The sequence below is a fragment of the Cuculus canorus genome, chromosome 1, assembly GCF_017976375.1.
Source record: "Cuculus canorus isolate bCucCan1 chromosome 1, bCucCan1.pri, whole genome shotgun sequence".
Classification (NCBI taxonomy): Eukaryota; Metazoa; Chordata; class Aves; order Cuculiformes; family Cuculidae; genus Cuculus; species Cuculus canorus.
This window is the reverse complement of record NC_071401.1, coordinates 153,625,374-153,641,222: the sequence shown is the minus strand read 5'-3', so window position 1 is coordinate 153,641,222 and position 15,849 is coordinate 153,625,374. Positions and strand designations below refer to the sequence as shown.

The 15,849-nt window shown below is 52.8% G+C and overlaps 1 protein-coding gene across 7 annotated transcripts in view; it reads left to right on the top strand.

Moving 5' to 3' along the window:
- Positions 1-15,849, top strand: part of CARD10 (caspase recruitment domain family member 10) — a 35,153-nt gene that overhangs the window by 4,983 nt on the left and 14,321 nt on the right. For 2 of the 7 annotated variants that reach the window (XM_054072332.1, XM_054072323.1), the window contains exon 2: positions 2,265-2,415. The exons of 2 other annotated variants lie outside the window; for them this stretch is intronic. In XM_054072332.1, coding sequence (XP_053928307.1) covers positions 2,265-2,415 — 151 coding nt within the window. Of the gene's footprint in view, positions 1-2,264; positions 2,416-4,778; positions 5,155-13,600; positions 13,658-13,799; positions 13,829-15,849 lie in introns of those variants that run through there. 3 more of the 7 variants (XM_054072348.1, XM_009568439.2, XM_054072350.1) reach the window with 3 other exon arrangements.

Below are 15,849 nucleotides of genomic sequence, written 5' to 3'. Positions count from 1 at the left end.
GAGAAGAACTTATGACCTGCATCCTTCCTGTTTGCCAGAGGTATGGTAGGCATCTCTTCCCAAATGTCCCACTCAGAGGAAGCCAATGGGGGTGGTGGGAGAGGCAAGGAAACACCCTTTTTTTGGGTTTCCTCCCTTTGCATGGCCTGTCAGGGTATCTCCCTCTGCAGCCAGAAGGGCTTCCCCTCACTCCCCTCACCCCTCCATCCCCATGCCCTGCAGCAGGGACTGCGGTGGGGAGTGGAGCCCGGGCGACGGCAGCCGCCTCCGCTGGGGAATGCAGAACAAATCTCTTCCAGATGGGACAGGGGCCACGCTCTGCTCCTTGCAGGGCAGCCGGCACTCCATAGCTTCCTCCTTGACCCTGCTCCAAGCATCTCTATGCTCCAGGCTCTGTTTCCAGGAAAGTAGCTGGAAATCCGCCCCCCCCACCCCCCCAGCACCCTTCTCAAAAACTTGTGGTCTTGCAGCTATGCCAGCTGAGTTGTGACTTTTGCCCTTCCGGGGTTGGTGCTGAAGTGCTTTGGAGACTTTCAGGACTCAGTACCCATCCTGGCCTCTGGGTGCATGGGTACGAACAGAGGTGGCGCAGCCCCTGTGGCTGTACCCTAGCAAGGGCTGCACCCTGCCGAGACCCCCTTCTCTCACATACAGCTGCCTGGAAGGTGAATCCATACAATCCTGCCTCCCAGCCTGTTTATCCACCTCGGCTGACAAATGAGAGGTGGCTGTGGGGCTGGATGGTGCTGCAGAGCCACCGTACCACCCACCCGTGGATGCCCTGGGCAGGAGCTAATGCCTGGATGCCTCCCCCAGCCTGGCTACTTCATTTACCTTCAGTCACTCCAGCCTTTCATCCCATCTGTGCCTCAGGCAGCAGTACCAGTCTCCCCATTACAGAGAGACCGGCCATTGGGCTTATCATGGGAGCAGACAAGTGGCCCCACAGCTTTCCTGGCTCAGGATTTGCTTTGATTATCGTAACATCAAAGATGGGGCTGTGCAAATTGTACCCCCTCTTCTTCCCAGCACTCATCCCTCCGGCATGGGGCCAGGGTCCTATAGATGTCTCAGTGAGATGGGAAAGGAGAGAGGGATGCAGGGAAGTTGAGGGGACCTGAGTTCTCTGCCCCACATCTCCTGGTGGGGGGAGAGTCCTTCCCTCAATTTTACTTTGCAGCCTCTGCTGCTTGCAGACCCCAAAGCCTGAAGGAGGCTGACGCAGGACTGCCCACCAGAGAAGAAAGATTCTCCTTCCTTTCCCCGGTACCTGGGGTGAGCTGGGATCTTACCACTGGTTTTCTATTCCCTGCCATTTCTGTTTGCTGTTTTCCCCCTGCCTTCCTTCCCTGGGAAATTTCCATGAATGGGACTCCAGAAGAACTACCAGAGACCCATTCTGGAAATTTCCTGGGGAAGGGGGGCAAGCAGGAGACTCAGTGAGAAGGGGATGCCTTGCTCAGCACACAAGAAGGATATATCCTGTTGCTGCCCAGGGTCTCCAGCTCATATTTCCTCATTAACTGGGAGCACCACTCATTTGTGGGTGACTCCCAGATGTTTCCGTTCTCCTTACAGTGGCTGTGAGGGTGCATGCCACATAAGTACGGGAATTACTGCCAGCAGTGGGGTGGGGTACGGTCCCCTGCCGTGATGTGGTCCATAGGGTCCCTTGCCCCACCACACAACCTGGTGTGGCCTCATCCAGCTCCCCGTCATCCTGGTGCTACCAGGTCCCTCCTCCCTACTCCCAGCCCATGGCGCCTGGTGCTGCCTTCAGCCTGTGTATCACTGAGCTGGAGGCAGAGCTGGTTTTAGGGTGAGCAAGCCAGGGTGGTGACAGGAGGTGACACCCCAGGGCAAGAGATAGGTGTGAGACACCCAGCGTCTGCCCAGTGAATCCCTGGTTTGATGCCAGCACTCGATTTGTGGGCACTGGATCCCTCGTGCTATGTAGTTTCTTCACCAGGAGGATTTCTCCACCAGTGACACTGCTGGGAATGTGTTAGGCCGGGCTCAGCCCATTCTGGGGGCTGTGCTGCGAGTCCACACTCTGTGCCTATAGCCTTTGTGATAACAGGGAAGAGGGATGAGACTGGTGCAGTTCCAGGCATCCTTGTGCTGCACCTGGGAAGGGAAGCGGGTAGGGTGTGGTGAGTGCCACTTAGCAGGCAAGAGCATCACATTAGACTCACTCATGCTAGAAGAGGGTGGATTGACCTCTGTAAAAGCCTATTTCTAATTTCTCCCACCAATTCCTTCAGCTCCCCTCCCCTGGAGCAGAGAGAGGCTGCAGGAAGAGGATTGACCACATCCCGCTTGTGGAGTTTGCAGAGGGGCTGTGGAGGGTGCTTCATTCCCGGGGAGCTGGGATTGGAACTCAAAGCCTTGGGGTTTGCCAAAGCCCAGGAGGAGGTAGGGATGAATTCCCAGGCTTGTTGGCAGATTGCCTCCCTCTCTCTGCCCATCTCCTCCTATCCCAAATGTTTTCATCCTTCTTCCTCCTCCCACACTCCTGTCTTCCTCTTCATATGCTAGTCCTGTTTGTGGGCTGGGGATATGGAGTGCTCTAGGAGTGTTGATGGGGTGTTGTGGCAAGAAGGATGGAGGGAGAGACTCTGAACCAAGCTCTCCTGACTGTCTGCCTGATGCCAAGAAGAAGGAAGGGGGGATGGGGTGGGACATTGCTGGGAGGGGAGAAAGGATGTTGCATAAACCAGAAGCAATCCAGGAACAGCTGTTTGTGGCCTGAAAACACCTCTGTGATTCTGGGCACTGGGAAAGGAGATGTAAATATATGTATATGCATGTATGTACATTAAGTCTCCCCAGAACAACCTCCCCCAAACACCACTTGATTCTCCAGTTACTTTCCATAAGCCTTAAGGAGATGCAAGTGGGACCAGGGGTGTGCTCAGATATCAATTTGCTGCTTGGAAAAAGATTTCCGTGTGCAGGGGAATCTGGAGGTCCATTTGCCCTCCCCCAGATACGTTCCTTTGGCAGAATAAGCACGGGGAGCACTTTTGTGGGAGTTTAAAGCCTATGCAGGCTGGAAGTGTCTGGGATGGAAGTTGCTGGGTGAAGAGAGAAAGGGAAAGATGGTGAGGGTAGGAAGGATGCAGTAGGGAGGGAGAGTGCACGAGGATGAGGATGGGGGTGAGGAGCATGAAACTGGGGGCGGGGGGGGGGCTCTGGGTGCAAAGAGCCCTTAGGAGATGAATTGCATGAGGAGGTAGGGAAAGGTGCTTTGGGGGAAGGAGGAGCTGAGTATCTCAAGAGAACGGAGCAGATCCCCAGGGTTGACACAGAAGAGGGGACTGTCATAGGATGGGGGATGCATCCATGGAGCAGGGTTGAGGAAGGGTGCATTGTGTGGAGAGAGCATTTGGGATATAGGGAATGCAGACTGGGAATGAAGATACAAATCATCCATGGGGGAAAGGGAGACCATGCATGAGGAACCTGTCTTGGTCAACGGGAAGAGGAGAAAGCCAGGGGAGTGGCTGGACACAAGGCATGGACAACACTTTTATCATAATGATTTTGCCTGTCCATCCAGCCTGTGTATTTTTGGCCCACGGAAGGAAGGGGGTGGGGATGCAGAGGCAGCTAAAAATAGGGGTGTCCCTGCCCATTCCCCCAAGGCAGGCATCCGTCTGTCTGTCTGCCTGCCTGCGGGGTTGCTGCGGGATCTGGAGGAGGGGAGCAGGCCCAGCCTCCTTCCCCATGGCGTCTGGCTCTGCTTTTGTTTGTCTCACAGCCCTACGGGGACAGGAAGAGGCCGCGGGGCTGGGGAACAATGGCTCATTCTCTGGGAGTCTGCGCCTGCCGAGAAGCGATAGGGGACACGGGACAGTGGCCAGAAGGCGGGCATGGCTTCCCAGTGCCACTGCCACAGGAGCTTGCCCCCCAGGAAATGATGGGGTCTACTGGTGGGATGCAGGGGGACCTTCCCCAGCCCATGCCTCTCCTCCAGACCCCAAACCAGGATCCTGTGCCTGGGCGGAGAGAGAATGAGGGGCTGTCTTGTGTGGGTGTACTGTATGGAAGAGATGAGGGAGGCAATGCAAACAACTCAAAGACTGGTGGAAGCCTGTCTCCAACCAGCACCAGGGAAACCTGTTGTTTTGCAGCCTCTCCTTCAGCCTGCAAAACCTGCAAGGAGGGTGGCTGGAGCTGGCATCCACTGGTGGGAATGGCCCCAGCTGGGTCTGAGGAAGTATTTATTCAGGAGCTGTAGTGTGCCTCTGTGTCCTGGCCTCTCTCTATTCCGGCCATGACCATGCTTTCTGGGGCAGTGCCCATACTGCTTGTGTGCTGTCTGGGAGATGGCCAAGGGGCATGAATGGATGTGCACAGCAGTGTGTGTGTGTGTGTGTGCAGTGCGTGTGTGTACCTGTCATAAAACCTTTGATCCCACCTCTTTCTTCTCCAGAATCCCCTTTTCGTCTCCTGACACTCTCCCATGGCTATTTCCTCCTGGGATGTTAGATTTGACAACCAGGTGGTGGAAACACCTCAGGGAGAGTCTCTTCCCATAATTATCCAGACCTGGTAGGGGTGAGAGTAGGTGGAGTTAGCACCTGAGGTAGGGGAGAGGTGAGGAGATATTTTGAGAGGTTGAGCAAGGAGGGGACAGAAGATCCTTCCCATTTCTAACCCCATTTTTTCAAGGTCTTGGATGCCTGGGGCTGAATGCTTGCCAGGGCTCCTCTTGTTTACTCAGCCGGGGAGCTGACACATCCAAGGTCTCTGCTGACTCCACTTTCCCACAGGCTGCTGGCGGGCGCATTCCAGGGCAGCATGGAGATCAGCGCAGAGGCATGCCAGAGGTTTCCATCCAGGATGCTGCCTTCCCCTCCTTGCCCACCCTGGGCATCTGGCACCTCTGGCCAGGCTGTGAAGAGTTGACATCACATCTGGCTGGCATCCTGGACTTTTAAAGGCCAAGGTTGGCACAGACCCCAAGGACGGACCCAGGACCACGGGGACAGGGATTTGCCTCTCAAGCTGAATGCCCGCAGCAAGGCTTGCTTCTTCTCCCTGCTCCTCTCCAAAGATCTTAGTCCTGTTCCCTGTGGTGACCCATGAGAGACACATGGAGGAGCAGGGGATGACTGTCTTAGCTTAGTCCTCCCCCATGGAAAAGAGGTAACACCCTCCTAGGAACTAGTCACATCTTTTTCACCTTAGAATGACACCTACTCCTGTGAGGGGGCTTAGCTTACTGAGGGTTAAAAGCGCTGGTCTCTGCAAGGGCAACTGTGTGAGCTGGAAGGGAAGCTGCACCCTTTTTCCTGCAGGCTCCTGCTCTGGTTCTTCCTGGGCAGCTGCCCTGCCCTGGCATGGCTGCCTTTGGTTTTAGGAGGGAAGGCCACAAAGCTTTTAAAAATAAGCGCCAGAAGATAAATAAGAGTTTGGAGAACTGGCTGCAGGGCCAGGGCGGGAGAGCAGCCCTCGCCCTGTCATTTTGGCTGGAGGCTCCCTGTCCCAGCGATGCTCCCACCTCTGGCGCAGCAGGCATCTTCGCCTCCTTGGACCTCGGGTTGCTGGCTAAGGACTGCCACGACCTTTCCTCCCTACCCAGGCTGGCCCGCAGAGGCCTCTTTACGCCCAGCCCCAATGTCTGGAAGAAGGGGCCTCGTCTCCCTCCTCGGCTGCCACAGGAAACGCGGAGCCTGGAGGTCAAGGGCCAGCTGGCAGCTTGTCCCGTGGGGGCCAAGGAGCTCAATGCTGGGGCTTCTATCACGCTAGTGCGCGCTGGAGGAAAGAGGAGGAGCTGTGGAAGAGGGGGGAGAGGGCCAGGCTTTTCCTGTTTATGTGACTAGCAGACCCCCAAGAAAGGGAAAGGACTTGGAAAGCTCGTTGCTCTTGGGTGGGCTCCAGCTAGCGTCTGTTGGCTCTCAGCCTGGGGGTTGCATCCCTGGGGCAGGGCATGACTTGTTCCCAGGGGAAATGGGCATCCAACTCCCAGGGGCTGGGATTACATTCCTGGGGCTTGTGAAGGTCTGGTCTAGCAGGAAGGCTGGGGTTGGCTTCTTGGGAAGTGAGGCATGGCTCCTGCTGCATTTCAGGCTTTGATTCCTTCCATGTTTATTTCCAGCTTTGGCAGATGCTGGTCTCTGTGGGATGATCTGAAGGCCAAAGAGTCACTTAGGCCAAGCCGAGGAGGTAGCTGGGTGTATTGGCTTTGGGACACAGGAATGGGGCGCTCTGGGAATGCCAGACAAGGAGGAGTGCTTAGGGGAAGGTTACAAGTCACACCACAATCAGCCACAATGGCTTCAGCACAGAGTCGGTGCAGCAGGCAGAAGGGCTGCAAGACTTGCCACGTTATCTAGGGTCACATCCTGCAGGGCATCTGGCGTGGCCATGGCGGTATGTGGAGAAGGAAATGAAGTCCCAGGTTGTGCTTTTGCCTTCACATCTGCCACCTAACCACTCCAGCTGATGCCACGTCTGTACCCATTTGTTGGATCTCAGCTTTGGTTTGTAGCCCTTGGCCCATGCTGAGCAGGGGTTGAGGGGTGCTCTGTGCAGACCCGCCTCTGACAGATGCTCCGGAGCACACCCCATTAGGCACTGTTAACAGAAGCAGAAGCTAATGGCCCCTTGGCTGCCATGCAGGTAAGCCTGGCCTGGCTCACTGCAGCAGTCATTTCTGATCAGCTGTAGGATGAGAATAGCTGAGTCCAGCATAGACTGGGGCAGAAGTGGAGGGGAGTGGGCACATATTGCTGTGGGTCCAGCATCTTCGGAATGGAAGAGCTTGGAAAGAGCCTCAGCAGTTAGGAGCGAGGAGCCCTGTCTGGTCCGCATGGCAAGAACAGGCACAGCCCTTGGCTCCCCACATCCTTCCCTCTGCGAGGGCTCCAGCAGAAGGCGATACTGACCTGAAGCTTTTGGGCTTTGCTCTGGCATTTCCCCAGCCACCTCCTTCCCCAAGGGGTTGGACGGTGGGGTGGTGCCACCCTATGGCTCTGGAGCGCTCTTACAAGTGCTGGTGACTCGGCTGTTCGATATCCTCTCCAGAAAGACTTTGCCTCAGTTAGCATGAGCTTAGCTCTTTTCCCTGTCTGTGTCTTGGATAGGTTTGCTATCCAGCCATGGAGAAAAGATCCTGGCATGGTCCTGGCTCACTCAAACCTCAGCGAAGTCCCAACATGCCTCCCACTCTTGAAGTTGCATTGCCCTCCCTAGGACAGCCAGGGGCTGAAAACCACCAGGCTGGTGTTTGTTGCCCAAACTATGAACTGCAAGGCCAGGTGCACAGGTGAACCATGATCTGTTCTTTGACAGTTGCTGCTGGAGCTTTGATGGATTGCATGCTGGAATACCAACTTGCCTTCCCATGTACATCACCAGCCCATGTCCTCAAAGCCCTACTTATTGTAGCAGAACGGGTTTTGGGGGGACTTAATTTATGCCTATTGCTCTATGGAATAAATTTGCTGGTGGGCAGCATCTTCCTTCCCCAAAACATGAACTATGTCCCTTTCCCAGATACAACACATGTTTGGTGTCATGGGTGTTATGAGATGGTATCACTCCCTCCTGCTCCTCCTCTATCAGCATCTGGCCACTTTCAGTCTGACAGTGACTTTTAGGGACTCTGGCTGCCAGAGACCCTCGGCCTTTGTGTACCAGCTCAGAAGAAGCCATATGCGACTTTGATCATCCCAGGGAGGAGGAAGGGAAGATGGAAGTGGTATTTCCCACCTAAGGTCCTTCCTTCCCTCCTGTTGAAGCTGCATGAGGGACTAAGGCATTTCTGAAGTGGGAAGAGTAGAGGTCCCAGCTAAGTAGCTAATCACTTGGTGGCAATTTATTCTTCTGAATTCAAACTGCTCACAGTCAGTTTGCTCCTCTATATGATGGCATCTGAGCTGATGCTGGTGATTCTCACTGTCTCAGTGTCTTCAGCTTCAGCTGCCCTGCAAACACATGGCAGGGGTTGTATTTTGGTCTGTCTTTGCTCCTGTCCTAAAGTAAGGCTCATATGGGATCGTGGAAACATGCTTTGGGCAGAGGACCACTGGTGATCCTGTAGTCCGATGGAGTCTTCTTGCAGAAAAAGACATCTCTTGTCTAGGGAAACCAGACATCCCACAAGGCTGGAGATGTGGCTGGAGCTCTGCTGGAGTGGGAATTAGAGTTTTTTTTTTTTGCTCTGACTGGGTGTGTGTTCATATAGATGATAATAAAGGGGTTGGGAGGCTAGGATGGAAAGGGCATCTGTGACTGTTTGAGGAGGTCAAGGGGAAGACACAGGTAGGACAGAGAGGAGAATATAACTGGTACGCGTGGGCGTGCAGAGTAGCGTCTGTCTGTTACAAAGCTATTTAGACGTATTGATTTCCGTTATGCACAGTGCCATCTTTCCTGTCTGACTTCTAACCCAGACCGATGACCCTGCTCATTTAACTCATTTGCCTTCCTCTGGCTGCAGGACAGCTATTCCTCTTATTCAGTCAGCCTGAATCTGTGGCAGACCTCATTCACTGGAACAGACCTTATGCCCCAGGGAGCAGAAGTGGGACTTGGGGGAGGATAGATAGCCCATTTCCACCTGTTGCTAATGGGACAGGTCTGGGACTGGTGAAAACACCTAAGTGACACTGAAACCAGCAGTATGAGACTCATCCAGAGTGACTGGAGCACTTGTGAGGTCCTGTAGGACCATGGGCAAATAGTCGTAATTAAGAGTATTTGTGAGATGCTAACTGGGGACATTGTCATTCTCAAGCCTTTTTTTTCCAGGACAGGAGTGAGGTCATGTTGTGATTAATGTTTTCAATGTGGATTTACATGCAAATCTATCCCAAAGTTATGTACTGAGAGGCGGAAAACACTATCTACTTCATATTTCTATTTGTCAAAGGAGCTCTCAGCAGCACCCAACAACAGCTGGTTGAAGCTGACGTAGTCACATTGACCTCTGGTGGTTGCAGCCTCGGCGTGCAAGGAGAGCACTAAAGAAAAGCCGATGGGTTTGGTCAGCTGTTGCCTGCTGCAATGAAAATGCAGCTGGGTTTGTTCGTTCCCTGGGCTCCCTGCCTTATTGCCTTGCCTCATGGAGAATCATTTCTTCTCTGCCTGAAGCCCGGGTGATCTACCTGCTCTTTGTGTGTGCAACTCCAGCCCATGTAGTTCTCCCTCAGAGTCAAATTCCGTTTGCATGCACACCAGTAAAATCCAAAGGTGGATATTTTGTGGGAGAGCTGAGTTCACTCCCAGTTTCTAGATAGAGTGGGTCATACCTGGGGAGAGCAGACACTGCTCCCCTGTATTCACTGTGACCTCCGTACGCTCAGCGTTTAGACCCTTCTTGTGCAGTGGAGGGCAGACTTCAATAGACCCTTTGCAAAGTCTGATGCAGAACTAGCCAAGAAAATTGGATTCACAATGAGCAGTGAGATGGACTCTCAGCTGGCGCATTTTCTAGAGAGAGAGAAAAAGAAAAAGCTGAGATTGATCCCACAGGAATAATGCTTTAAGAATAAGGCAACTGCGAGCAAGGCTGAGGTGGGAGCCAAGCATGAGAAGATTTCCAGGTTCAGCCCTGTTGAGGTGGAGTGCATTTGCCATGGACAGCTTTGGAGTGAGGAAGCCTATCTTGGTGACCTGAATCCTATCAGCCTGCTCTAATTCAGGTCTTCCTTGCCACCCTGCACACCTCAGTCCACTAATGAGGATGAGATGTGTTGCCAATGCCTTACAAAAAGGCTCCCACACACTTACGCCTTCTGTAGCTCCAGGCAATGGGTGTGTGCATGCGGGGTAGGAATGCTGAAGGAAATATTTGCTTGTTTTGCTATCTCCACACACAGATACATGCATTTCCTTCCTGCTAGGAAGGCCATTTGTCCATTTTTTTGGGGGGCCTCATTCCTCCTCCTCTTCTGCAGTCATCACCACCACTATCAAGGGAACAAAACACTGGCAGCATGTGGGGGCAGTCTTAGGTCTGCTATGAAAATCACCAGGGAGATGAGCAGGTAGTTAAAGTCCTTGCAAAGGTTGCTAATATAAACACAGAGTTTGACGAGTGTCATTAGGAAAATAAAAGTGTTGGCTGTTTTTTTTTTCTCTCTGTGTGTTAGCTAATCCGATGTGAACCAGCTAACGAGCCAATTAGATCAGGCTGAAGTCTCTAAATCTCTTTCACAACCTCTTTTGTATTTTCAGCATTTGTGTTTTTTTGCATGCAGGAACAAAAACTGCAGAGTTTTTTCACTATACCAAATCATGCTGAGCAGCTACTGCAGGGTGGAAGTTATTTAATAATAACTATTATTAAAGGAGTTGGGCACTTTTTCAAACTCTCTTCCCTGATCTGAGTAGGGATACCACCCTAGGCCTTAGCAAACCTCTGCCCTAAAACCTCATTGGATGCTGTAGGTCCTTGCAAATCACTGGGCTGCAAGAAGAACAGCATATTTTGATTGAAAAAAAAAGAAGCAAGGAATGTATTACTGAATATGTTCTTAACAACTCACATTCGGACACTGCATAGATAGGGTGTTTCAGGGCTGGTCTGGAAAGAGACTGTGTTTCCCAAAAGATAGGGCAGAACTTTATAAAGCATCTAAGCTCACCACCTGTAACTGCAGCTTGAGCTTTACATTGGTGGTGTTCTAGCTACACGATTGGGAATTTAATGAATTCCTTCCTGCCTCAGACCTTTTTAAAGCTGTTTCCAGGAGGGGCAAAACAATGCAGTGCTGGGTCACGTCACACCTAGCCTTGCTCCCTGCAGCATGGGCTTGCTTGCCTCTGAGGGATCCCACTGTCCTCTTAGGCCTGCCGGTCAGACCCACACCACAAGGTTCTACAGAAGACCCACTGCCTGTCACACTCTGTGGGCCATGTTTGCTAAGCCCTTCCTCTGGTGATGGAAACAACATGTGGCTCACCATTTGCTGGCCTGTCATAGATTTCCTGTGCGAGCTGGCATGGCTTGGAAAGTTTTACCAGTGCGACTATTTTGGTTTGGACTTGAAAAAATAAAAAACAACCAGCAACCCAACACAACCATCCCCCCCTTCCCCCTCAAATATCCCAATGTCGTTCCTAGGGTGAACTCAAGTGTGCCAGCACAAAAGTAGCTATTTTGGAAATGTAATACCTGGCTGTAAGCATGTTCAGTCTGGTGAGACCTTGCATCTCATATGAACCTGGGGTTCATATGGCTTTCCTCTGAAGGGTTACCTCTTCATCTCTGTGCCTCCAAACCCTGGCCAAAATATAGGGATGGAACATATCCTTTTTCTTAGGAGCTGTCTGATCTGTTGGGATCAGCCACCCAGCCTGAAGCCTTCAGGGGTGGTCTGCTTGCTCCTGGGGTCCCTGCTGAGCTCAGAGACCCTTTATGAAGGAAAGTGGCTGACGATGCTGGTCTGTCTGATGTCTGCACACTCTGAGTCACAAAGCACCGCCATTACCCCTGGGGTCAGGGTGGGTGGAGGGAGAGGTTTCCTTGACATCAGCCGTGATTTTGTCTCTCTCTGGGTGGATGAGAGAAACGAACCCTTGTTTTGGGGCTTTTATCATGACTGTGAAGACCTTATCTTCTATCACCAAATAATATCCTGCTCAGGAAATCTTTTCACTAGAGAGTCAGAGAGAGACATAGGTTGTTTCTGAGAATAACTAGCAGGCAAAAATTGACATGGCTTGAGTCAGAAGGGGTTCCCTGCAGGCAGCCTCCCTTGTACTTGCTTTTGATCAGTCAGCTGGAGGCCTCTGGTTGGAGGTAAGGACTGGAGACTGGAACTTGGCCCTGCTGGTCCTGCGTGACTTTGTGGTGGAGCTGGGAAGTGCTGGGCTTGCTCAGAAGGGTATTGTGGCAGTTGGGACCACTCACAGGGAGGCTGAGTCAGCAGCAAATTCGTATACTCAGGGTGTCAGCTGGTGCTTGTTGAGACAGAGGCCATGCAAGAGGAGGTGGTGTTTGCTGAAAGCCCTGTGTGCATGTGTGTGCCTCGTGTTTGCTTAATATCTGTCTACATTTTGCAACACGAAGGCTCTGTGCATCACACAGATACAGTCTCAATTCCCAGATGGTGGTTGTGCTTAATCTTGGAAAGAACACAGCAGCACAAGGAAAGGGTCCTGCTAAAGCCTCCCTTCCCTCAAACCACCTTGCTCAAGCCGGTGCAGGAGGCCTGTGGGGACCAGAGGGGATGTGTCTGCCATTGGCCCTGGAGGAGACACAAGTGAGGATACTAATTTTGATTGTGCAGTGAGAATCCTTTAGGGCAGGGGTCTCAGTTCATACCTCAAAGCTGTTTCATATGCCCCACACTTTGGTTTCTTTATTTATCTGGGAGGTCGTCAGGCAGAGGTGGGGTCTAGAAGCTGTAGTTGTGGGATGCTCAGGGCATATCCCTTTGAGAACGCATTGGCAGAGGCAGGAACAACGTAGGTCTCCTTCATGTGTGCAGAGCTTTGGAGGGATGTACAGCATTACCCTGGGCTACCCTATGGGCCGACCTCGAGGCTGGGGAGAATCAGGTGAATTCCCGTTTCTTATGAGCTTGATATCGCATTGGGAATCTCTTGCACAGAGCCTGTGCTGTCTATACTGGTCACTGAGGTCTGAGGTTTGACACCGCTGAGAGTGATGACATGCAAGTGAAATGGGGTTGCTAAAGAAAATGAAAAACACTTTAGCTTTGAAATTGGAGGCGTATGATGTTGCACCAAAGCTGCATTGTCCAGTTCATGTCTGTTAGATCCCTCCTATTCCCAGATTTGGGCAACTGAGTACATGGCAGGGATGGAGATTACCTTATGCAGGGTCTTCGGGATGCTGTGTGGACACACAGATCCACTTCTGGGATTGCTGTGGCCACTTGGGCTAGGGGAGGAAGAAGGCTTCCCGGCATCTGCCCTGGCCCGGGGGAATCGGTGCTTGGTCAGGCTGGCTAGTACAAGCCACTGCATGCCCTGGGGTATGGCTCAGCCCCAAGGGTGCCTCCACACCCAGCTCCACCCACAGACACTACGGAAGACTGGGGGCCAAAATTAAGGCTGTGGGACCCTCTTCTTTGTCTGGGCCGGGCTCCTTTCCACGAACATCCCCGACTTTCACTCCTTGCTGGACCTCCACCTCTATCCAGAATCCGCCCTACACCTGAGGTGGCCAGGCTACCATTTCTGGAGCCCTTGAACCACAAAAAAAAGCCCTCCTCCTCCTTATGCACTTCTGGGAAGGTTGTGCCCTGCCAGGAGAGACCCTCTCCCACCCGAGCAGGGCTCTGGCCAAGCCGGGGACCCCTTTCTCTGTTGGGAGGTGAAGCCGGGTGAGTTTCGGAAGAGAAGTCGCCGGCGAGCCACATCCTTCCGCAGAGCAACTCCATCCCCGGGGTGGGGAGCGGGGAGGGGGGAAGAGAAAGACGGGACACACGCGGTGAAAAAGGCTCTCGGAAAACGGGAGAAGCAGGGCGAGGACGGGGTGGGATTCTGCGCCACCGCGACCCCAGGGGTGGGCAGGTCTGAGCTTCCCATCGCCCAGGGGTTTGCCTGTTCCCTCCCAGGCGGCTGCAGGATGGGCGGGAAGCAGGGAGGGAAGGTGCAAAGGGGTGGGGAAAGCGCGTCAGACTCACCTGCCGGGGCGGTGGGAGCGGAGCGGAGGAGCCGGGGATGGCCGGTAAGGGGCGAGGGGACGGGAACGGGGGACCAGAGCCTCTCCCCAAGCCCGGCGGGGGTGCCCCGTCTTAGGGGTCTTACTGGGGGAACTGGGGCTGTTTAACCTGGAGAAGAGGAGGCTGAGGGGAGACCTTATCACTGTCTACAACTCCCTGTAAGAGGCTGTAGAGAGGTGGGTGCTGGTCTCTTCTCCCAAGTGACAAGTGATAGGATGAAAGGAAATAGGCTCGAGTTGCGCCAGGGGAGGTTTACATCGGATGTTAGGGAAAATTCCTTCACCGAAAGGGTTATCGGGCACTGGCAGAGGCTGCCTGGGGAGGTGGCTGAGTCACCATCCCTGGAGGTATTTAAGAGACGGGTGGATGAAATGCTTAGGGACATGATTTACCAAAGGACAGGTACAGTTGCGCCTGATGTTCTCAAAGGTCTTTTACAGCCTATGATTTTATGATTCTATCTCCGGCGGAGGATGCTGCTGCGCCCGTCGGCATCGCCCCGGGGCGATGGGTTTCGCACGGGCTCCGGGGGTGGTGGTGTGTTTGCTCCTTTTCTCCTCCTCTTTCCCAGGCAACTCCTCCAGCTCGCCATTCCTTGAAAGGGGAAGGGCTGCCCACCCTCACCCCGGCCTGGAGGGGCCGTGGAGGGCGGGAGGGAGGAGGGTTTCCCCGGACATGAGGGCTCCCAGACCACTCCGCTCTCTCTCTCTCTTTTTGCCCAGCCTGCCTGCCGAGGAGCTGGGCGCTGCTTGCACAGCCGGTTTGGGTTTCTTGGAGAAACACTTTGATTTAAAGGCATAAATCCTCTGCCGAGGAGCAGATCTCAGAACGGCACAACTTCTGTGACCTATTGTTGCATCCTCCTGCTGCGTATTTGTGTCGCTGCGGCAAGCGAGACTGTCCCAAGCGAGAGAGATAAGTTTCGGCAAGAAAAGCAGTTTGTTTGCTTTATTCAACCTGGGAAGAGCCAGATCTGTATCGTTATTTAGGCTCCTAAGCCCTTTGGTGCCAGAAATCAGACACTTGAGTATGTTTTGTGGATCCAACAGTTCTCTTTTCCTGTTATCCTTCATCCAGCAGACTCTGAGCCTTCCATATTCTACTTGGAGGATTAACTTCTGCACAGCTCTCTCAGCCATCCTCCTTGCTGTGCTAGCTGGTTGTCTGGAATTGCATGATATAGTTCTCACCACAAGAAATAAAAAAAAGAAATAACAAAAGAAAGAAAAAAAAAATCGAGTGGGAGATTTCCTTCCCTCTGCCTTCATGCAACATCAACCTCTATGATGCCCTGGGGATGTTTGTGTGGCTGGGGTAGGAAAGCTGGACGTGATGCTAGCACTAGAACAGCAGGTAGCAGTGCATGCTGGGGAGGAGAGATGGCTTCTAAGTCTCAGAAGGTCTTTGCAGTGCTTTGCCTTGCCAGCTAAAAGCATTTGTGCTGGCCTGTGAAGCAGGCTTGATTTCTCAAGTGAAAATAGATATGCTGGTTGAGTTGATATCCAGCTGGTTAGAGAGCTCCTTGCGCATACAACCTGTAGGGCTTAATGGAGCAGGTTCGCCACTGCTCTAAGGGGTTTTGGTCCATTGACTTCAGGGGGTCCCTCTTGCTTTCTTTGGTTGACAGAGCAAACATTGCCTTGTTGCTAGGTATTTCCAGGGCTCTGCGGTGATGTGTGGAGGATACATGGAAGATATACTTCTGCAATTCCCCTTTGGGCCAGTACCTGTAGCCAAGATGCTTTGTGGAAGGATGCCCTTTAGAACTTCTGTTTGGTCACTGGCACCTGAGGCATGCACAGGGCAAATAAATCCCCAGTGAAACTGTCCTCTCCTTCCCCAAGATCAGCGAGTGTGTCTGAAGCTGTGAAAACTCTTGGGCCTGAGAGTTTCTTGTTCTCAGAAATGGAGGAAAAAGGAAAGGTGTGTGATGGATGGGAGGATTTAAGAATGCTTCAGGGAAGATGACCTCTTCCATAGACTTTCTACTGTGTACACTCCTAACTCAGATACCTGCATATCTAAGGCCCCAGGTGGATGCTCAAAATCATGCTGGACAGATTTGTGTGTAAAATGGCTTCTAATGTATCTGGGTCCAATTTACAGGATCATGTAAATGATCTAATGTTCTCCCATAGCTGCTCACGCCTTTTACCGGTGCTCCTCCATCACTCCTCAGACCTTCTCTTTTTCCTTT